At 41.9% G+C, this 24,186-nt stretch overlaps 2 protein-coding genes across 3 annotated transcripts; both read right to left on the bottom strand.

Annotated features, from left to right (window-relative positions):
• Positions 1–553: 553 nt before the first annotated feature.
• Positions 554–5,676, bottom strand: klhl40a (kelch-like family member 40a). The gene is made up of 6 exons (XM_083782884.1): positions 4,414–5,676; positions 3,786–3,946; positions 3,460–3,567; positions 2,867–3,052; positions 1,702–1,851; positions 554–1,229 (listed from the first exon to the last, which is right to left on the bottom strand). The coding sequence occupies exons 1-6, from the start codon at positions 5,530–5,532 to the stop codon at positions 1,118–1,120; spliced, it is 1,836 nt and encodes a 611-aa protein (XP_083639010.1). The 5' UTR covers positions 5,533–5,676; the 3' UTR covers positions 554–1,117.
• A 3,708-nt stretch (positions 5,677–9,384) lies between these two features.
• Positions 9,385–22,769, bottom strand: hhatla (hedgehog acyltransferase like, a). 2 transcript variants are annotated; one of them, XM_083782889.1, is made up of 12 exons: positions 22,593–22,769; positions 21,101–21,234; positions 18,991–19,058; positions 18,763–18,876; positions 16,907–17,101; positions 16,036–16,245; positions 15,393–15,564; positions 13,258–13,402; positions 12,815–12,850; positions 12,477–12,678; positions 11,797–11,938; positions 9,385–10,096 (listed from the first exon to the last, which is right to left on the bottom strand). In XM_083782889.1, exons 2-12 carry the CDS (start codon positions 21,204–21,206, stop codon positions 9,948–9,950), a joined length of 1,539 nt encoding a protein of 512 aa, XP_083639015.1. In that variant the 5' UTR covers positions 21,207–21,234; positions 22,593–22,769; the 3' UTR covers positions 9,385–9,947. The 2 variants fall into 2 exon arrangements, with proteins under 2 accessions (XP_083639015.1, XP_083639014.1); XM_083782888.1 differs by having other exon boundaries at positions 21,101–21,259.
• Between the last annotated feature and the right edge of the window lie 1,417 nt (positions 22,770–24,186).

Consider the following 24,186-nt stretch of genomic DNA (forward strand, 5'->3'; position numbering starts at 1 on the left):
TTTGGAGTTATGAGGTTTCCTCCCGACAGCAGAGATGTATAATTTCATAGCACATGACTGGAGCTGGAGCACTAATACAAAGTCATCTGGACTATGCATGCACCTCATGGTAGGCTCTAGTAGCCTACCACAAAGGCGTTAAAAGTAAAACTTATATGGAAGCATGAGTTCAAGTCCGTTGCTCTCCCCATGTCCCCTATGTATGGGGACTAGGTTGGCGGAGGGTGTGAAGAGCCCAGGATCACATTAGATGATTGACACAGGGGTGAAAATGTGTTACAAAAACTTATTTTGCAATCTGTTAATAACATAATCAATCAATCAATTCCAATAGATAGCACACAAGCAGTCAGAATCCCTGTGTGAAGCTCCTCATTTGTATGTGGCTCCAACCGCAACAGCAAACAGTAATTGAACAGTAATTGAACAGCAAACAGTAATTGAACAGCAAACAGTAATTGAACAGTAATTGAACAGCAAACAGTAATTGAACAGCAAACAGTAATTGAACAGTAATTGAACAGCAAACAGTAATTGCACATCAACACTGAAAGAAAAGCAGCCCATCATCTTTATTTCTACCTCATGTAAATCAAACGGTTCATCAAGAAGAAAAAAAGGACAAAATATGTAACAAAAATGATATACAAATACGACTCGGGTCCAGGTACAGTTTAGCTTTTTGTACAAGAAATACATAGTTTAACAACACTGTACTTGAGGAATTACCTTTTTGTTCTCTCGTTGCATATAGTGGTAAAATAATGCAATCTGTATGCATAACACTACACTGCGCCAACAGAGGCCAAATAAATGTACCCTTGATGTTGCTAGTTTGGGCCTATGAAATTAGCACAAATATTAGCCTATACATATTATGGTAATGGTGATGTTTTAAAGAGGCATCTCACCCCAAAAAGCTGCTTTCTGAAGCATGTAAATTCACAAAAGGCTCACTTGGTTACTTAGCACTTCAGTCATTTGGGATTCTTATAGGAATTCAAATTCAAAACAACAAAAGCAGTGAATATCCATGGAAAATCAACCACACGTGTGGCTATGAAGACGTGTAGTTGTTGAGATGTATAGCATGATGATGAAATGCCCCACAGCTCAGTTACAACTTGGTTAGACGCAGCGTATTGAGACGGACAGGAAGAGTTGTTGCTCCCTCTGCGTAGCGAATCTCTCTCAAAATCCCGTTCCAGCAGGTGTCTGATTCATCGTACCTATGGGAGATTAGAAGAGCATGTTCTAATATTGTATGGCTAAAAGAAAAGAATAAAACGTAGTTTATTACTGGCGTAACGTTTTGACCTAACCACACCAAAGGGTCAAGACGGTTTTAGCGTTGTCCCTGCGGTGTGATATGTCTTGTTGCACGTTGACCCACGTTGACCCTAGTGATCCAACGCATGGAATTCAACGGCCCCAAACCACACCAAAGGGTCGAGACGGTTTTAGGGTTAACTCCTTGCAAGCGTTTGGAGTTGCATGGTGACTCTTTGGTGTTCTTAGGGCTTTAGGTCTTTAGGTCAATATCGATATTTGCCTGATGAAGACCTAAAAAGGTTCAAACTTTGTGCCAGTAATAGATAAGGTATCAAAGTATAGGATATCTATCCTAAGTATCTATACTTTGACTCAAGCACTGGGGTTCATGTACTTTGTCCACCACATGCCAATAACAGCAGCTCTCACCTCCAGATGTCGTTCATCTCTGTGGGGACCAGCTCTGGTTTCCCTTCACTGGGCATCATGGCGAAACCCCCTATAGCGTACAGGTGACCCCCCATGGAGATCAGGTTGAGGGAGCTGCGCTCCTGTGGAAACTCTGTAAACTCAGACCACCTGTAGAATGACACAAACACACACACACCACATAGATGATGAATATTGAATAAGGAACCAGTGCTTTCTAAATTATATCGGCATGCATACGTTATAATATGATTGTTTCATAGCTAGCCTATATCAACTAGTCTATGAATGGACAATATTAGATTTTGGAATCACACAGATTGGGACCATAGGGACTCCGAATCACCCGTACCTAAACAGGGGAAGCACCCTATGATCCGACGGACCATTGCTCCGAAGGAGCATTGGTCCGAGGTGCGCTGGGGGTCGGGAGAGGGTTGGGGTTAGGTTTAGGTGTCTGCCCCGGGGGAGGTTAGGGTTAGGGTGAGGGTTTGAGGTAGGTTGTCGATCGGACCAATGGACCGTCGGCATATTGATTCGGACCCCCTAAACAGCAGATCCAAAATGACAGGTGGTAGCTGGGGTGGAGGAGGGTGAGCAGCTAAAGTTTAGCATACAGCAGAATCAGAGCAGCAGCAAGTAAGCAAGCGGGAAGAGCAGTGCAAAACTTCCAGTTTAAATAGCCAGTATGAAGATGGAGTGAGTGTGTGATTGGCTGAGTGAATCGAGGTGAATGAGAACGTGATGCTGAGGCAATTAACGGACGGCAGCAAACTGCACTGAGTTTCCTGACTGAACTTGCTCTGCGCATGTCTGTGATAGGCACGATGCTCATATCTACAAGCTCACAATGCTTTGCAATGCACAGCATTGAGAGCTTGTAGATCAGCTATAGAGAGTATTCGCGTGACATCATCATCATACCCGGAAGTTATGCGGGAACGCTTACTTAGTGGCAAAAAAACGACTTTCTGTCCTTGACGGCCCATACATCCAAACAGAAAAGATTGATTGCATTAAATGACATTAAACTAGGCTACGTTAAACTCACTTCATGCATGCGCATACCCTCTATCTTCCAGGTAGATGCATGTGAGTAATGTAAGTAAGCACCCACCCTGGGAAGATACCCCTTTTTTTATTTTATAAAACGGAAGAGTCTCACTTGTTGTTGGCGATGTCGTAGACCTCCACTGTACTTGTTAGACCAGAATCTGTGACGCCTGTCACCACATAGATCTGGTCCTCGTGTACAGTGATGCCGAACAGGGAGCGCGCCGTCTTCATAGGAGCCAGGTCCTTCCACTCAAACTTTGTGGGGTTGTAGACACACACCCTCTTCATGCATTTTCTGCAAAGGACAGAACGATGGAGGGATAGAATGGAAAACAGTTGAAGGTCACTCATCATGATAATGTAAGACTTGTAGAGTCTGTGTTTTGGAATAAGATATCCAATGTATGGACGACAAAACAAAACAAACAATTGAAAACCATTTAACACAGAGTATAATGCTGTAGGTAACTTAAAATACATTGATAAACTAAAGGAACCTGATGAAGATCCCAGTAATCAGTTGGTCAGTTGGTCAGAAATAAAGCCATTGTTGGTCCTTTAAGTTGACAAAATAGTAACAAATGAAATATGAAGCTGTTGACAACTCGGTGACAACGAAGCTGATTGAGAGTAGAAAAATAACGGAGATTGTAATTCAACTTAAAGCCGTAATCAACACTTATGTCAATAAGTGCCACATACTTGCTCTCTGACTTTCCTCCCATGACGTACACAAGACCATTGTGTGACACAGTTCCATGTCCGTACACAGCGTACGGTAGAGGGTCCGACTCCCCCCATTTGAATGACCTGTGAAAAGAATAGAATATAGCCTCATCATGAGTCATGAGTGATGACTGTGTACAGTTGCTCTTCCAGTCATCTGACTGACTAATCATGTACTGTTGAAATAGAAAAGTCTAAACCAACTGTTGTTATACAAGGACAAAATGAGAACAACAACCTGATGTCACTTTCCATTTCAGGCAATGGATGGATGGTGACAAACACTATTCTACTGTACTTACTGTCTGTCATAGATCATAACGGAGTCTAAAACATGGTCTCCCTCCTTCAGTTCCTTGCCACCCACGACAAAGATGGAGTTTTCTGCTTCAGTCAGCCCAAACAGACACCGGGGGTTGGGTAGAGAGGGCATCCCCAGCCATTCAGAACTCACTGGGTCAAACTGGGATCAAAGGAAGAACACAGAACTGAATCATTATTTTCAAATTGAAATCTATTTTCTTTCCATAATATGCAAAACAAATAACTGTATATAGCTTTGTTTAACTCAGAGAGTGTAAATACTTACCCAAATGGACACGTAATCGTCCAATTTCATTGATCATCAACATCATTTTGTTCTCACATTATTATACACTGGATCGGTTATGACGGGGATGTTGGATTAAAACCCATTTTGGGCGGGAACCCCTTTTGGTGTTAGCATTATGTTATGCTTCAGCTATTGAAAGATAGCAGATCTACAAGCTTGTAGGTCTGCTATTTTTTGAAAAATCGAAGAACGACTGACATAGAAACATAGCTTTTTCAGAAAACTGTCCTGATGTAGAAGATTTTTTTTTAATCTGATCTCAGGTCAGAATGGGTTAAACATATAATATACTACTAATCCTCATATTATATATTCACCTGTAGGAAGTAGGAGGTGTATGGCTCATCTTTGTCCTCCTCGTTGTAGATGAGTCCTCCGGCCACAAACACCTGGTTGTGTTTGGTCACTAAGCTGCAGTGGTTCTTGGGAATCTCTGTGGACTCTGAGGCCACGAAGCACTCGTTTGCCACCGGGTCATAGGCCACAGTACCCGAGTCACTGATCATCAGCACCAGGTCCGTCTCAAACATGCCGAACCGCGGGTTGTTGTTGAGGATGCCAGGAAGCAGACCCTCATCTTCATCCTCCTCCTCGCTGCTGCCCCCCAACGCCCCCTCGCTCCTCAGAGGTTTCGTGGGCTTCGGGAGGAGACCGTTGTATGCGTTCTTGATGAGCTCAAGTTCCTTCTTGACGTCCTGGTTTAACTTTATGTGTTTGTGGCACTCTACTTTGGTTTGGAAGTAATCCTCGGGCACCAGCCGGAAACGGACGCAGTGCAACAACTCGGGCAGGTCAGCCATTCGCTCTTTCTCGTCGTATGAAACCCACTCCATCAGGGACTCGAACACCACCTCCTCCCGGTCCACGTTCAATATGTCCAAGGTGATGATGGCGGCCAACTCAGCCGGGCCGAGTTGGAGAAAGTCCTGGTCCCTGACGATAACCTGGTAGCGTTCGCAGATGAAGTCCCTGGCGTCCACGGCGAGCCTGGGGCAGTCGAGCAGCAGGCCGAGCCTGAAGATTGCCAAGCAGTTGCCCAGCACCAGCTTCTCCTGGAGGAAGGACACACAGGCCGTGAAGAGGGAGGGGATCTGGTACATGTTTGCCACCATGAAGATGTCCTGGACATTCTCCTCTGTGAGATTGATGTCAGAAGTGTATAAGTATCGCAGGATCGGGCCCATAACGTCCGGTTCCACGTCTTTGAGGACACACTCACGCTTCTTGCTTTCCTCCAGCTCTGACAGAAACATGGCCTTGAAGAAGGGGCTACTGGCAGCCAGCACCAAACGGTGGCAGGGAAACTCCTTGTCCTGGATCTTGAGAACACAGTCCACAAACTTCTCGTTCTCCAAGAGGTCACAGAGCCCGTCCTGAAGCAGGGTCTGCTGGTACATCCGTGGCTGCTCTATCGGGTCTATGGTCATGGCCGCCATTTTGTCCTGTCTGCTTAACCCGGGTTGCGGTTTCTGGGAGGGAGAGCTTTTTGGAAGAGGGGCACCCTACTCGAACCCCACGCCAGAACACGACTGCCTCTATTCACAGAGCTGGATTATACTGTGGCTACTACTCTCCGCCGGCAGGCTGCTATAGCCGCAGCTGTCTCTGGACGTCAGTCACACTGCAAGTCAGAGGGTATTTATAGACCTGGGTCCTCACAAAGCTGAGGAATCCATTTTGGTGGATAGGGAAGATGGCCTGCAGTCCCACTCCAGCACAGGACGGTCCCCCGCAGACAGCTGAATGAATAGCCAAGTGCACCGGTAGGTGTCAGCATGTTAAATCCACCACATCCTCTCACCATTCAGCCTGCATGGCCGGGTCCTGTTACTTTGATGAAATATTCACTCCACCTCCATGTCTCTCTCTCTCTCTCTGTCTCTCTCTCACTAATCTGGAGTGGAAACTCTTACTCTCACTATTTAGCCTAATAGTGAAAATGGCTTGTGTTGTGAGCTAGTCGACTTTTGTATAAAAAAATTGCTATTTAAAAGAAAAACTTTAGAGGAACTTTTTTTTAAACAATGGTATTACTTAGTTCACAATGATGTTACAAATAGGAATTAGCTATGATTTTGTGCAACATGTTTAACATTTTTGGACTATATCTCCAAACAATTGCCATGCAACTTTAACCCATTCTGGATGGGAACCCGTTTTGGTGTTTTAACTAAGCATTATGTTATACTTTAGCTTGTAGGTCTGCTATTTTTGAAAGATCGTGAAAATGCGGCACAGATCTTTGAATATATATTCTTTCAGAATATATCAGGCCTAAATTTAAAGACTCACACTCAAAGGCTCAACACCCCCTGTGATCTTTGGGGGTTGGGGGGGCTGGGACCCCATGTTGGGAAACACTATAACACTATAACAAATCACTGGAGTCATTTAATTGTAGACACATAATAAATTAAACATCGACGGGCCCTGACACCAGTCTAGTCCAACATGTTTCAGGAATGTGAGATGAAAACCATTACATTTCTCTCACTTTCACCCCTTTCAATGTGTGGATCTCCAAGGTGTATACTGTACTTAAGTACAGTTTTGAGGTATTTGTATTTTGTACTTTACTTGAGTATTTCCAATTTCCAATACTTCTACTCCACTACATGACACTACACGACAACTTTAGTTACCAGTTACTTTGGCGATTTAAATTTTGATATACATTAACCACTTCAATGCCATACATTTTGGCCATTTGAAAATAGCCGATCTACAAGCTCTCAATGCATAATGTTGCGACGTATTGAGAGCTTGTAGATCCGGCTATTTTCAATAGATTTTTCTACACATTTTGAACTTGTGAAATGGGACATTCTGCAATATGAGTACTTTTACTTTTAGTACATTTTCAATTCCGTACTTTTACTTGTAACTAAGTAGTTCTAATGTATGGAGTATTGGTACTTTTACTTAAGTAAAACAATTGAGTACTTTTTCCAACACTTTCAATAGAGGACAAAGTTTATTAAAAATGTCTTCTGTCATTCTGTAGCGTTTAGCCTATATTAATGTTGTTTATATTATTACTATTATGATTAATGATAATAATAAATATAGCTGCAAGCATCTATAAGACGGGGTCATGCCCAAAAAGAAAAAATAAATATACACAATGATCTTCTATAAACATTGATGACTGAAATTGACAAGTAGGCTAATCACACTTGTGTGAAGTGAGTGGTGCTCTTTACCATCATATTCCGTGCTCAGCCAATCAAATCTTCACAAATGGGCTTTCCCATGTGGGTTTTAATTAGATTCTAAACTAGATTCTGTGGTTGACGATTCTGTGGTGACGTCAGTTTATTTTTTGGTTATACGCTGATTGGCTGAAAGGGTTGTTTGTCAACACTGTAGTCAGACTCCATTCACATGTATGGAAAAGCTATACGCAATATTGAGTTAAACATCTCCACAACAGGAAAGAATATAGAATAAATAAACATACATGTAAATGCTTTCTACATTAAATAACGAACAATATGGGGTTGTATAGCTGTTCTTGAGTTTGTGATGTGGCATGATTGGCATGATTGGGACTGGAGACTGGAGGTGACGTCAGCTTTTTTTGCTATGCTGATTGGCTGAAGAGGTTGTCTGTCAACGCTGTAGTCATTGTGAATGAATGCATGGGACCCGAATGGAAACAAGACCGCAAGGTCTTTCTTCGGTGCTGTCCTTTTGGACCAATGCTGTGCTTGACTGTACCCTGTACTGTTTGCATCTTATTGTCTAATAAAATTATCAATCAATTATCAATCAATCAAAGTCCTGCAAGTAACCAGAGTCCAGACTCCTCTTGCATAAATGGAGATACGATTTCAAGGGGAGTGGTTACCAAGGCCACGAAATTCTTTGACGTCGCTTTTTTTAACATTCGAAATAGTGGATCGAGAAAATCATAAAATGTACTCATTGGGGGGACTCTTTTGACGAATGACTGTGAGCTTCAGTTCCTGAGGGATTCCACCATATTGCCGAATTTCATGGAAAACGACAGCACAGAACTGCCAAAACTGCTATAAATGGTGGAATCTGTACGGAAACAATAAGGGGTCTACGCCCTTCGGGCTTGACCCTATAATACGGTAATATTATTTCACTTTTGTTATAGGCCTAAGATACAAACATTCCTGTGGATTTAGTTTTTTGCCATTAAACAACTTTTGAGTACAGCAAACCTTTTATGCTATTTGTTAGCGATATTGAGACACTGACAATTCAGTCTACGTGTAAAACAATTACTCAGACATTGTTATTCCAACAGGTTTTTAATTCTTTCATCTTCCCAGATGGAAAGGAAATATATGAACATATATGCCAATATATGCCACATATATGTTGAGAGACATATATGTAGATATGTGCATATATGTTGGTACATATAGGTGGCATATATTTAAAAAAATATATATGTACATATATTTTCTTTCCATGTGGGATTGTAACAAATGGAACCCATCAGAACCAAAACATTCTCTTTTGAAGTGATGATTGATGTGTTAAATGTGTTTAAAAATAGAAACCTGGAAAAAAGGAGAGAAAAAAAAGAAAGAAAAAAAAAGTAATAGCTGTCAGCAGGGATTTCTTTGTGTGTCTGTGGAAGACACACAGCAGACTTTTTAGGACACAGGCAGAGTGCAGCTGGCCCATAAATGGCCATATTATTCCCTGCTATGCTGTGGCTGTTACCTTTAACAACAAACCCAGTTGCCCCGGCCTCAGTGGCATGTATGTACGTTTCCATCTCATGTGAGAGGGGGTAGATAATGCAGAAATGTCAGTCACACCCAATCTCTTGTACGAGATAACGATAGTCGGCGTAAAGCAGCCATGCGCTCTCTCTCTCTCTCTCATTCGGAGAGAGAGAGAGAGAGCCATGCTGTGTTCAGTGTGGGTCTCAGTGCTTCAGCTGAGCTGAATTCAATTTTGAATGGAAACATCACTAAATGGAAACATCACTCAGTGTCAGTATGTTCTATATCAAGTTCAAAGTGCACTGCCGGCGAGGGCAATGGCTGTTTACCTCTGAACAGCACTCAATAAATCAATAGAGACGTAATTAATCTGCAATTTCAATTGTTGATTCTGCAGATTTTCCCCCTGGACCCACCTGGGGCGTAACAGGTTAACATATGCAGCAGGATTTGCATTTCTGCTTTTTGAAACAGTAGAGCAAAGATACGACGCAGTAGCCGACAGACGATAAATTATGGTGGGCGGACAGTCGTCTGAGCAGAAAACGCTATGTGATTATGCAATAATATGTGAAAGTGTCACCTTTGTTTAGAGTTTATTCAAGTTTAAAACCTTTTTTGAAAATATAAGAGTTGTAATACTTGGGTTTAATTGTCTGAGGTAAAAATTGAGGCACCCTCAACTCAAAAAGAAAGTATGAACATCCTCATAATTTGAGTACATTAAAAATAGATTCAAAAAACAACAATCGAAAAAGGACCTAGTAGGAGTTCCATTACAGTACTGCATCGTCATCATCAATATATTATTATCTCTGTCTTAAAAATATATTTTCCATGCCTATGATCTGATAATCAAATATCTGTTTTTGGATACATTATAAATGATACCATTACCATTACACCATAACATACAAAATGCACCATTAGTGGGCTTTGTGCCAAAGAACATGTGGCGGCTAATCCACAGCAAGGGCACTTCAGGACATTTCACAGTTCAAAACCCTTTGCTTCTGACAAACAAAAGCAACAAATGTGGACTTGTAAGCAAGACTTAGTCATCTGGTTTCAGTCCAATTCCGAGGACCAGGCTGTCGTATACTGTAGTTAAAGTCTTTCAACCTCCGTTTCATTTCATTTCTTTACTCTGCCTTCTCTTTGGCAACGTCTATCGGCTTCGCCGCCTCCGCCTCGGCCTCTTCCTGCAGGGCCAGGGTTCTCTCTCGTTCCTTCACCAGCTGCACACCACAGTAGGTCACGAATAACACGGACAGGGTCGACACGGGGAAACCTGGAGAGAGGGAAGAAGAAGATGGAAGTGGTGGATCTTCATGGCTGGGTTTAGCACCTCTGAAGGGCCCCATGGCGCTGAAGCTCGAAGGGCCCCCGCACGCGTGGACCCGTGCGCGAAATCTTTTGCGGTTTTGTGCAGGGTTTTTTTTTTTGGGTCGTTTCTCTGGCCTATTCCCGGCCGCCTCCCCACCCCAGAGTGACAGCTAGCCAGGCAGTAACAAACAGAATCACCTCTCCACCTGTCTGTCACCCGACCTCACACGGCCCAGTGTGGCCCACCCACCTTGAACAACAGTAGCACATTGTTGCTGCTTTACACACAATTGTACTTTCCAGCTGCATTCTCATCATCAAAACACACATTTTGACTCATTTTGAATAGATAACAAAATGGTTGGATTGTTTTTTTGGAGGGCCCCCTGATGCCCAAGGTCCCCTGGGCACGTGCCCAAATTGCCCTTATGTAAGGTCCGACCCTGGGTGGAACCGAAGAGGTGGTGGCATTTCAGGACAATGAGGACATTTATTTGGGCTTTTGAGTGCTAATTGACATGCCCCTGGCTTCTGGAGACTGATATAGAGTTAGAGAGTATGCACATGCATGCTTTTCCCATCAGGACACGCCCCCCTCATCTAGACTGAGTGGCAAAACATTGAGCAGCATGGATGGAGTGTTGGAGTTTGGAAGCGCTCGTTGGAAATCACTCAACCGTCTTGCGTACCACCTGTTTCTAAATGTCACATAATGCAGGAGGCAGCAAAATGTTGTGTTATTGAAAACAGCACTTCCAAACTCTGATACAAAAATAATAATCAAATGCAGGGAAATTCTTGACAGAAAGTAGCTCATAACGTTTCTATGGTGGATTTTTATGAAACAAAAACTTTGCAGATAGAGGATAATTCAAGCTTTTCGTACAGCTGCAATGTTGGTGAGTTTAACATTGTTGCAATCAGACAGGACTTTTCTGTTTGGATGAATGGGCTGTCAAGGCCAGAAAGTAGTTTTTTGCCACTCAGTGAGCGTTACCGCAAAACGAGGAGGAGACCGTCATTTCTTGATTCGTTATTTTATTATGTTAATATTTCTGTCATGTAATGTTTGCATCTAGTCCAGGGGTTTTCAACAGGTGATCCGTGGACCACTGGTGGTCCGTGGAGGTATTGCATGTGGTCCCTGACCATGCATTTAGTAATGTAGCAAAGTGAAGAGTTTGTATTTTCTTCCACGGAACAGTGCACTAAACCATCTGTGCACTGTTCTGTGTTTCTGGCAAACAGCGCCCCTACTGGTACTAAATAGTCATATACTCGTGCTCAGATACACATAGTACTCGTGCTCAGATACACATAGGCGGACACGGACATTGCTGGTTGTAGGAGTGGTTGCACCACTCAAAATGGAATTGTCCTCATGTATTAGATCGACAATGTCAATCAATCAATCAATCAATCACCAGAACTAGGAACATGTTTTCAATGAATCTAACATGGTTAATCTTATAGACTGGAAATTGTGCAATTTGAAGTTGAATGAAATTATATAGGAGCTATTAGGGGATGTGTCAATATGACAATATAACAATATGACACGTCGTCTAAGTATTGAATCAAGTAACTTGAATACCCGGCGATAAACTTTCATTGACTCTGAATAGAAACCTTGTCCCTGTTCACTATATCCAACGAGTTTCTCACCTTTGAAAAGAAGCCTCTTTGCCACTAATTTGGCAAACTCCAGACTGTTGAGAGACAGTACGTTGAACAGGATAATTAGCCAGAAGTTGCCAGCGTTGAACACACCCCTGATTCTGCGTGACATGCCTTCACCCATCAGATTCTGAAGACAGATGAGAGACAGGAGAATTGAATACATTGTATTGAACAGTGTGTATAGATTCCAGTGGTTTTCAACCAGTGGTCCTTGAGGGGGTTCCAAGTGGCCCCCAGCTAAAGGAAGGAGAGTTTGTAACCAAATGGACCCTATTAGATGTTTAATTCTTGAGAGTGAAAAAGGAAACCATTATGGGTCCATTTGGTTTCATTTTACACTTTCAAGAGTTAAACAAATTATATGTATCTTGACGACAGACATCTACTATGACATAATTGTTGACGTATTGCCCCAAATCTAAGCAGGTTTTCAGCCCGATCAGAGTCCCATTGACTTCCATGTTGAACATGTTCCATTATAAAATGTAAGATAAATATTTCAAAAAGTATAAAACATTATGTTGAAGAACTTTGGACTGATCAGTCCAGCAGCAGTTTAGAAAGATTAGCTGCAGATTCACAGACACAGAGACATGCACGCCTGCCCGCACCCACACACGAAATATGCCTTTTTTCATTTGATTTTTTTATGATGCATTGCTCACCTCAATAGAGGAGAATGGAGGAAAGGAGAAAAGCTTGGCCACCCACAGCTCAAAGTTGAGACCAAAGCAGTTGAAGAAGGACCAGAGGTACACCAGTTCACACGGTCCGAGCCACAGGGTGGTGACAGCAAATGTTCCGATGGTTGCCAGCAGCTCCTTGAAGATCTGGTCATGATTACCGCCGATGTAATCGTAGACATATCTGTTGAACAAAACAACAAGGGAACATATACTCAACCAAACTGGGAGGAATCAATTTAACGAAGAAGCATCACTATTCGCTTTCAATGTCAATTTGAGAATGTAATATCTGTTGTTCAGTTCAATCAAACACTCACTTGCACAGCCACTCGTTGATACCCCTGTCAAAGTGCCTATAAGAGGAACACATAATGTTGTTAATGTCATGACAGAATTTCAGTGTTATGGATTCAGGAAAACATCTACCGGCGTTAGCATGTATTCTTAACCACTTTTCTTTGAACATTTTTGAAAACCTTTGAACATTATCGCCTACAATGACATGACCCGAAATAAGGACACCAGTTTGAAAGTAGTTAAGAACCCATTTAGACCTGAGGACGATTCTACAAATGTCTTCTAAATCCTGACAGTTTTCGGAAAAACCCTATGTCTCTGTCAGTGGTTCTCAAACATTTTCATGTCAAGGACCCACAGAATTATATGTGTAGGGCAACCCCCATCGGAAAATATGTAAAAAAAAACAGATCCATTATCATACTAAATCAATTACTCTTAATTGGTTCCCATGGACACTTACGTTTCAGCGAAGACGTAGAGCATGGTGATACACTTGGGAGGCTGAGGGGGGTCTAGGTGGTCCAGTCTGGACACGGTGTTAATGATGCCGAACATGACCGCCGCCTTCACCCAGTCATACACCAGGTTGGAGTAGGCCAGACCACCTGTCATAATGAGACAAAGACTGAATTATGTTGCTGTTTTTTATTTACCATAACTTCCTTTTGTACCTTTTTTGTTTTTGAGGAGTGCCAGCCCCTCCTATGCCCAGCTTTGTGTGTTCGAGTGTACCACATTTGATCCCAATCTTCCGCCGTAGTCAGAAAACCCACCTCTTCAGACTCCACCATGGCCCATAGCACTTACCCTACCCCCTTAGATAGCACTTTTTGTAGACTTAGATAGCATTTGATACAGACTTATAGCATGTATGTATGTACTTTGTATGTAGTCATATAGCACTTCATAGTACATATGTATAGCATAGTATAGTATATATGTATAGTTTATTATTATATGTATAGTTTGATTATATAGATATTCCACTGTTACGTTCTTAGCTTACGCATGTTTCATGATAACTTTTTATTTATGTAATGTATTGCCATGCTTTTTGTTCTTGCTTAATGTAAATCGCTCTGGATTAAGACTGTCTGCTAAATGCCTGAATTGTAAATTGTAAATTGAGATGATTTGATTGGCTGAGCACGGAATTTGATGTATGATGATGTATTGTACGATGATGTAAGAGCGCCCCTCACTTCACACAAGTGTGATTTCTAAAAAATCTAAATAATTTATCCATGTAATTTTCAGGGCTTAAAGTTGTCAGTCCTGGGGACGGATTTCATAGGGGTCATTTAACGAGATCAGTGCAGATTTGCAAAAAATCTTGTTCAGTCATGGGATTTCTTTTTTGGCTTTAAGCCCTGAATTTTCTATTTTGCTCCATGAAACCTTAATGAAGGAAGGTACAGCGTCACTCTTTATAGTGTTTCCTTACTTCAATATTATAGCTGTAAAATTCTATGCCTGATAAAACTTTTACAGATATCATGATTTTGACGTGCTGTTCGGTTGATAGTTATTATATTCTATAGAAACAACAATATTTATGATATGATGAACACCTTTATCTCTTCTCTGTGTTCCTACAAGTCTCATGATGCTTCATCTGGGTCACAAGTAACGGCCCGGCACACTTTTACAGTCTATTACAACCTGAGTCCTAGTTTTGGAAGTCAAGATTGCTATTCTGCCATAAACACGTCCGGTGGCTAAGAACCACACAGTAATTATTCCTAGACATTTCACACTGACCCAGGGACCAGTCAGACAGCTGTTTGACCAGCTTCATGGTCTATATGGGTTAATAACATCACACTACCCAGGGACCAGTCAGACAGCTGTTTGACCAGCTTCATGGTCTATATGGGTTAATAACATCACACTACCCAGGGACCAGTCAGACAGCTGTTTGACCAGCTTCATGGTCTATATGGGTTAATAACATCACACTACCCAGGGACCAGTCAGACAGCTGTTTGACCAGCTTCATGGTCTATATGGGTTAATAACATCACACTACCCAGGGACCAGTCAGACAGCTGTTTGACCAGCTTCATGTCACTGGGGATGGTCTAAATCAGGGGTTTTCAACTGATTATGAACCAGGGACCACCACCCTGACTGAGAATCAACCTGGGGACCACTGTTGTGTTGGGAGGGGGGATATGGGTGTGGTGTGGGGGGAAAATTAACCTTCCATATTAAAATCATGTTGCTGTTCATTGTAACTTACTGTATGTATGAGCGAGCAGACGCATGCAATTAATTATGGGCACATTTCCTTATAATGGTGACTCAACCAGGCAAACCGGTACAGTTTCCTTTGAGATTCTATCTCCCTTTTCTGTGGAAGTTCTTGACGTCCGACTTCCCAGTAACTGACAACATCGATCAAGCGTCATCGTATGCGTCACCACGTCATTTACTGCATTGTTTCTCAACTTGTGGTCAATACAATAAATTAAAATACAAATCTTCCCTTTCCTACATTACTAAATACATGGTCAGGGACCACATGCAATACCTTCACGGACCACCAGTGGTTGAAAACCCATGGTCTAAATGGGTTAATAACATCACACTGACCCAGGGACCAGTCAGACAGCTGTTTGACCAGCTTCATGTCACTGGGGATGGTCAGGATGTAGAGGTAATGGAAGAACACGTCCACCAGCAGAATGACTCCCAGGTGCAACAAGGCCGAGGAGGTGATGTTCCACAATTCCCTGTCCTTACGAGCCAGCTTGGGGACGTTAGTCTGGGAGGACAAAGAACGTTGAATTACTGCTAATTTTATACTTATCTATGCTCTGATAAATAAAACAAATAGAAATCTACTCAATTTCACCATAATGTAGACTATAGAGAATTCAGAGTAGAGAGTGAGATTGAGAGAGAGAGAGCATGGAAGCCAACATATGCTATTAAACTTTTATTTATTTGTACTAAAGTTCTAAACCAAGTTAAATTTACCCTTTAGATTTTAAAGATCGGTCCTCTGACTCCGTTTGCACTTTATATGAGCAGAGAATGTGACGGTATCTTAATGTGTGTCAGCCGTCACCACGTTATAAATACTGTATTGGCCAGCTGCCTTAAAAATGACCTCACAGCTAAAACACACGGCCGACTAAGCATGGATTACAGTAGTGTCATCTTATCATGATGTGAGGAAAAGTGACGGCATGAGTTTCAATTCCTCAACATAATCCTTGAGGGGAAAACTCACCTGAGCGTGGAACTGGTCAAACGTCATGATGGGCCCAAAGAAGAAGAAAGGGAGGTAGAAGTTGTACTTGAGCAGGTCACCCAGGGTGTAGTTGCCGTCCTTCTTCTCGCAGTTCTCCAAAGCAAAGCTCATACCGCGAAAGATGGAGAAACCAAGACCTCCATAGAACAGGACATCTTGCAGGCCAAACGAACCGGTCACCAAGGCTTCCTACAGATGGATCCAGAGACATCAAACAGGAAGATGTTCAACGTCTATCGTACAGACACTCTAGATAGAATTCAACTTCGAGTTTCAACCCACATCTAGCCGACAGATGCTATTAAAAGGCTACAGCTAGCAGCTTAATTTGTTGCTTCGGTCTTCCAGTCTTTAATTTCAAAAGGTAACAACAGCAATCTGTTCATAAGTATAGAGCGTCGCAGTCCAGCCCCCTCGAGAGACCCGGAAAATAAATCCCCGTTCATTTTCCTCATAGACTTTTCAGAAAGTATTTATTTAAAGACGTTTACGCTTACGCTGGACAAAGCCAACTCTTGTCGTCACAAATCATGACACAAACACCATTTTTCGGGCCAAACAAATAATTAGAAAATAGAAAAAAACGGCAGGTTACAACACTTTTTTTGTTGTTTTTCTTCTTTGTAATTATTTGTTTGGTCCAAAATATTGTGTGTGTTGTCATGATTTGTCACGACAAGAGTTGGCTTCGTACGACGCTTAAAAGGTCTTTAAATAAATACGTTTTGAAATGTCTATGGGAAAAATGCATTGGGATTCATTTCCTGGGCCTGGTGTTGTCATGAAAGGGGGCAGGACTGCGACGCTCAGCGTAGGCTTACTGGGATTCCACCACAAGGAGCTAACCTACCTGCCAGGCGTTATATGGCTCTAGCTTGATGGAAGCCAAAGTGGCCATGCCTGCAGCGAAGCACATCCACTTGGACTTGACCAGGGCGACGCTGTAGAGTATGATGCAGTGAGACAGCACCAGGGCCACGTACGTCCAGCCCATCGTGACCAGGACGGCCAGAGCGCCGTACAGACCGAAGATCAAGGGTCTGTGCTGTGGGTGAGTAGGAGCCGACGTCAATGTAGTGTTTGAACAATCATCGTTTGTACCATACAATATATATATCCATACTGCAGAACTACAAACAGTGAGTGATGTTAGTACTACAACTACTGCGATGAGTCGGTCCAGGATGAACAGCAGATTAGTGTAATGTTACAAAGTAATATACCTTCCATGTATCAATGCTTTAGTTAGAAAGATGATAATGTATCATGGTATGGGTTACAGAAATGCATATGACGTTTATTGATGTTACCTTACATCCATCAATATTGAATATCTTCATTGCAATCATGAAACAAGACAGAAAACACGTTTAAAACATTTTGAACTGTTTTAAATATGCACACATATTTATTGAAAGGTTATTATTGGCACACTCAGCAATATAGATCATCTATATCAGTGGTTCCCAAACTGTTGTGCGTGCACCCCTTGTGGTGCGCGAGCGCCTTCTAGGGGGTGAGCGACCTGAAAAGGCTAATGGTGGTGCTATGATTTTATTTTAAATATATTAACATATTATGCCAATATATGGCAAGTATGTGCAGAATATAGCCTATGCTGCATATATGCCATATTGAGGTTCATATTTGTGCATATATGTGGATAAATAGGAAATATATGTCTCTATATAGCTTATGCAATTTATATTTCCATGTGGGGGGTGCGTCAGCTAGGTCGGGAGGTAACAGGGGGTGCACGGCCAAAAAGGTTTGGGAACCGCTGATCTATTCTACATCATTAACTCTATATCATAAACTCGTGCATGTTATATAAAAATGACATTTTCTACTGTAAAAGTTCCTCTCTGAGGGCCTCCTAAGAACTCCCTTTCTCCCATCTCTCTCGCGTGTACTTTTTCTATCTCCACAAACAAGTATGTCCACAATAATCACACTCTGCCTCAGAGTTATCTTAACTTCTAATCACTAATCAGCAGTTGGGATCTAGACATCTATATGCTTTGAGGGAGTAGAGAGGAAGACAGGTCAGGGCAGGGAGTGAATATTCTCCCAATAATCTAAATAACGGCCAACAGTAGAGCCTGCTTTGTATAGCCAGACTAGCCGGACTAGCTGGTTAAAGCATAAGAACATACACATTTTGCATTTAAATATTTCTATGACATGCGTCAAGTCAAAAGGTGTTAGGGCAAGGACGGCACAATTTTGTATTATTATTTAACCAAACATTGTTAATGCAAAATCATTTGGGATATGGATACTTTATTACATGTTTATCCATAAGGCCAGCGATACTATGCAGTAACTCTGACTCATTACCCTATGGAGTACTTTTCTTTTTAAATACATTAGGAATTTGGAACACAAATAATGTCCTGATTGCAGTATACAACATAGACTCTTCTCATGATTTATTGTGCACTCCTTGGCCTAATGTTGATAAAGATGCTTCTATATAAACTATAGTCCACTACTTCACAATGCATGCATTATGCAACACACAACACATCACACAGAACCTGTGTTTTAACTTTCATTGGAGAAATGTACAGACATGCAGATAGATACATTATACAATATATATTATTGTGTGTGTGTGTGTGTGTGTGTGTGTGTGTGTGTGTGTGTGTGTGTGTGTGTGTGTGTGTGTGTTATAAATAGTCCCACACTCATGCACACACGTACCTTGGTAGCAATCAGGCTGAAGATCTTGGCAAAAATCACATGACCCGCGAGAGCGAAAAGGATATGATTGCGGAATGTAGAGAACCACATCGCCCATTCGAAGTCGGACACATCCTGTGAAAGGCATACGTCGCATAATATAATATACGTGACAACAGAAGTAAAAGACATTGGGAATTAATTGAAAAGTACAAAGAGAAACACGAACAAGGTAAAAGAGCTACATGCCATCTTTCTGCCAAAATAATGCCATCCTGGTTTCACGTGCTCTTTGAAGGCCTTCCTGTTTAGGTTCTCTGTAAGGAGAAAGATTTTACAGAATAACTAACAAATATTATATATTAATATTAAACGTACAGTCAATAAAATGTTATCATTTGTTAACTTATAGCAGTAGGATCTATTGATGATGTGAGGCTTAGTAGTTGCTATGTTCATGTTTGGCAACACTCTTGTGTTAATGTTAAAGATGGTTTAGAAGATTTTTATATTTTTCCAGTTTTTCATGTGTTCATGAGGTGACAGTACTTCATTAGAGCCCTCGGTGTGGTTGTTATGTGCAATGATGTCTTCCCTTTGTATTTAGGGTTTCTTCCTGGAGGCTGAAACCTTGACAGTCAAACGTGCCAAAGAAAAAAACAGTGATATAGTGACATCACGATATCATCCCCTACTGAACTGATTGAACTGTAAGCTACTGGAACAGGTAAGGCAGCAATTAGAGAGACAAATACATTCCTAGGTTTGTGTTGTTGTCCCTGTACATTATGTACAACCTTTCCACAGGTGTGCACTGTGTACAGAAAATGCATTCATAGCAACCCAAATGGCTATTTAGACTGCAGTCTGATTCCTAAATGCACCAGTCGCTTCTACGTCTGACTTTGTTTGTTTGTGTGTGTGTATGTATGTATGTAATGTATGTATGTACTATGTATATGCATGTACAGTATATGGCATGGACAGCTGTACACAGCTGCAACGAATTCCACTAATTTAATTGAGAGGAATAGAGACAGCAGCCATGTCATGATCTTTAACACACAGTATTTGCAACAAATGGGTGTGTGAAGCACCGCATATATTACTTCCCACTGTGTTGTGACATTTTTATTCACTAACCCAGACACTGTAAACAGAGCACAATACCAAATAATAAATCTATACAAAAGCACTTGTTCTGCATGGGAATCGGAAAGTCCCTGGTCCGATCCCTGGCTGTATAGTGTCGAAGTGTCCTTGTCGAAGTGGCCTTTGAGCAAGGCACAAAATAGCGTATAACTGCAATGAGCAGGTTGATTGCCCTGGAGTGTGAATGGGTGAATATAATTCACACTGTAAAGCGCTTTGGATTAAAGGCACTATAGTAAGTGCATGATTTACAGTTATATTTATTTAACCCATTCTGAACGGGAACCCCTGTTGGTGTTTTAAGCATTATGTTATACTTTAGCTATTGAAAAATAGCAGATATACAAGCTTGTAGATCTGCTATTTTTGAAATGTCGTGAAAATGTGGCGCAAATCTTTGAATATATATTTCAGAGAGAACATTTTTAACTAAAATATTGGCTTCTGGGGGTCCCTGAAACTACATATTTTGAGATGGAGGTCCGTGGCCCAATAGAGATAATTCTGGGGGTCCTTGACATGAAAAAGGTTGAGCACCACTGACATAGAAACATGGGTTTTTCAGATTTCTTTTTAGGATTTAGAAGCCTTTTTTTTAATCGCCCTCAGTCCAAAATGGGTTAAATAATAACTACATTGGATCAATTATTGTTTTACATACAAGGTTTCCCCTGGACGGCAATGACATAATAGTAAAAACCAATGACAATTTGATCCTCCCTGCAGTGCTGTAAGCCTCTCTGTCAGCACTCTGTCTGTGGCAACCAGATCCACCTCCTACTGGCTTACATAATTCATCTTTCATGTAAATCAGATTCAGTCCTTGAAGAGCCTGGCGGCATGCAGTGTTTTACTGTCAGAATTATGCGAAATGTGGGTAAATGCTGGGTAGAGTATAGTCCACATATAATATAGGACTGTTTGCGATCCGCAGCCTATGAAACACGTTCTCTAAAACTAATTCTCCAGTAATGTTTTCATTCTCATAGAATGATCATATAAGCGGCTTATATGATAAGCCACTAATTGGACCGGGCAGTTATTATTAGCTTTCATTGTACTGTGGTTATAGGCTTGGCATGGTTTGGGGTGTACTCCCCCACCCCAAACTATTCCTTTAGGTGACAGTTGTACTAAAAAGTTGCACTATACCGGAACAGGTCTTTCAGGAATAAAGGAATTCTGTATATGTGTGTCATCCACTCACCACTTGAGGCTTCCAATATCCAACTCCCTGCCCATGTCAAGGCCCCGAAGAGTACAGCCGTGTAGAGATACAGCTCATATTTGGGGAGAGCAGCCTTGATCCCCATTTTGACTCTCCAACTCTATTCAGCAGCCCTGGGATGAAAAGCCAATATTAGGCCTGACAGAATACACACAGTAGTATTAGGCACACAGGACAAACACACTAGTAGTATAGACAGGAACCTGTTTGTACAATCTGTAAGACATGACTAAATATTAAAGTATGTTTACAATGTTACTGCATTATCATTATATTATCATTGTTTAAGAAAAAGCCTTTTGATACTGACTTTGTAGCTATATGTTCAGACATTCTGTGTCCATAACAAATGGTTTTATTTGGATCTAGGCATTAGTTTATACTTAATATAAATTACTTTATAGCCTCTATCCATTTGATTAATAAAGCAAAGCAATACAACAATAAATTATAATATTACATTGAAGATTGTGTTGTGTTTTGTTGTGTTGCCTTGCATGCCTTCATTGCTTTGCTAAATAGTTGTATCCACACATTTATTAAATCAAATTACTTAACCCATGTGTATACAAATCATGCACCATAGGGTCTGCTAGGGAAAATAAATATTTCAATATACATATAATTTAAAGATCATAAAGTCCCCAAACAATTAATTTAGCCCACTGCATGACACGTTTTCTTTTCTTCATGCTTGATTTCAATGTCCCCTATACAGTACAGTCCCATGAATATGTTGGCCTAATGGCCTTAATTAAAGTTAGAGCAACTGGCCCAAAACTCTTTAATTGAGTGACATTTCTAAGCGACAGGGCGGCCATGCATGGGGACTTTAAATATAGGATTGCAACGCTCCGTCTCCCTCTCCTCGGAATCGCCACCGTCAGCTGCGCAACCCAACCTCTTCTTCCTATTTTAGCCCTGCCTGTGCAGTTGGTTGGCCTTAGCGGGGCAGCTGCACTGCTATGTGATCTACACAAAAAACGTCCAGGGACCCACTTCAGAGCATAATTAGCTGCACTGCCTGGCCTGCAGACTGCAGTGCCTGGAATGACCAAGAATGGTGCATCGGTATATAACCAATAAAAATCACTTGAGTTTTATATTAGTCTCTCAACTCTGGACGCGGAATAACTTCACATTTGTTCATTTACAGTGTGGAAATGTCTACCGTATAGGTTTGTCGCAGTATCATTTGAAGTTCTGGGAGTTGAACAAGCAATCCTAGTGGTCGCCCCCCCATGCCAAGAAGTTGTCAAGCCCATATGGAGAACACCAGCGGTGTGCATAGCATACAAATTAAGTGCTAGATGCTGCGGGGCATTGTTCATGCGAAGAATCCTTACTAAAATAAATAAAATAAAATAAAATAAAGTAAAAAAATGAATGAGCCTTTGATTTGATGTGTGTTTACTTACTCAAACCAATATGGTTTCAATAAGAAAGCACTTGCTTTTTTCAGTTCACTAACCTTGTGTCGTATCCGTTTCACTCTGTCAAGATGATGGACATATAAAGAGTTTTCGCAGCCTCCTCACTCCTCAAAGATGTAAAATGAAAAGAGAAGGAGTTGTATTGACAGGCAGGTTTCTAATTCATCCGCGTTCCCTGCTATACAGTGCAGTGGGCTTGGCGCTGCTGCTGCAGCCAGTTGGTGGATGTTGGGAACCCAACGGGGGGAGGAGGAGGAGGAGGGGGGGGGAAGGGGTGGGGGGGGGGCACAAGATATATTTATCTGTGAAGACCTCATCCGCATTGAGGAGGGGTGGGGTGGTCCCGTCCCGGTCCAGTGTGTTGTGTCCATCAAACAGCGATGGACGTTCTGTTCCGCGGCCGCACAGTGGCGCACAAACACACACACACACACACACACACACACACACACACACACACACACACACACACACACACACACACACGCACACACACACACGCACACACACACGCACACACACTGACGCGCGACAAAACACTTTTGGCACTGACTGACTACTTAGTGCTGCGGCATGTAAACGGTTAAAATCGATACAAGAGCATGAAGCTCTTATATAAATCAATACCCTACAGGTCCTACACTAGGCTATAGCTTCGTTCTACCCTCTGCAGTGCACCAATATCTATAGGCTGTTGTGTACTATAGTGTTCAGCTCACATTTCACAGACAGACTCGCCATTCTCGTTCGCAGAATAGGCTACATCCTGAATCCTGATCATAACTGTTCCGACTGGTTAGGTTGGTGTTACTGACTACTGTTATCTTAATTAGGACGAGGATTATTACATCTTCGCCTGAAACCCTTTTGAACAAAGTCAGTGCATGTATTGTACACTGCAGCTATATATTTGTTGTAATACTAAATATAAAGATTGATATAGGACCTTGTCAACATTGTGTCATTGAACAAATTATGTCAATTGTCAAATACTAATAAGCCTTTAATTAACAGTGTAGGCTACTGTTAGGCTACTGAGTGTCACTCAGTAGCCTTAACAGTAGCCTTAAGAGTAGTTCTAATCTACTCACTCAGTGAGTGAGTAGATTAGAACTTCGATTCCCAAAGAGGAGCGAGCGAGCACACGCACACACGCACGCACGCACGCACGCACGCACGCACACACACACACACACACACACACACACACACACACACACACACACACACACACACACACACACACACACACACACACACACACACACACTCGTCGTGTGTGTGTGAGACACAACTTGGCCTGTTGTAGCGCCACCATGAGGCTGATTTGAAAACTGGCATTTCTTCCGTGGATATGCACGGCTTTACACACACACACAAACACACACACACACACACACACACACACACACACACACACACACACACACACACACACACACACACACACACACACACACACACGCACGCACACACGCGCACACATACACACTTTTTGAGTGGTGCAACCACTCCAAAGAACAGCAATGTCCGTCCCAACCTATAGTGATTATTTTGTTTATGTTTGAGTACCAGTAGGAGCAAAAGTGGCGCGGTTGTGCCAGAAACAGAGAGAGAGAGATAGTGTTGCAC

This window comes from Protomyctophum parallelum (assembly GCF_964188405.1).
Source record: "Protomyctophum parallelum genome assembly, chromosome: 14".
In the NCBI taxonomy this organism is placed as follows: Eukaryota; Metazoa; Chordata; class Actinopteri; order Myctophiformes; family Myctophidae; genus Protomyctophum; species Protomyctophum parallelum.

Bases quoted from the DNA above. Each gene is read 5' to 3' on its own strand.
- klhl40a (XM_083782884.1), bottom strand. From the start codon at position 5,532: ATGGCGGCCATGACCATAGACCCGATAGAGCAGCCACGGATGTACCAG. The intron at 3,568-3,785 runs GTAAGTACAGTA...TTCTTTTCACAG, and splicing joins GTTATGATCTATGACAGACA to GTCATTCAAATGGGGGGAGT. The intron at 1,852-2,866 runs GTGAGACTCTTC...GTCATTCTACAG, and splicing joins TACGACATCGCCAACAACAA to GTGGTCTGAGTTTACAGAGT.
- hhatla (XM_083782889.1), bottom strand. From the start codon at position 21,206: ATGGGGATCAAGGCTGCTCTCCCCAAATATGAGCTGTATCTCTACACG. The intron at 17,102-18,762 runs GTACGTGTGTGC...ACTCACCCACAG, and splicing joins TCAGCCTGATTGCTACCAAG to CACAGACCCTTGATCTTCGG. The intron at 10,097-11,796 runs GTGAGAAACTCG...CCCTCTCTCCAG, and splicing joins AAAGAGGCTTCTTTTCAAAG to GTTTCCCCGTGTCGACCCTG.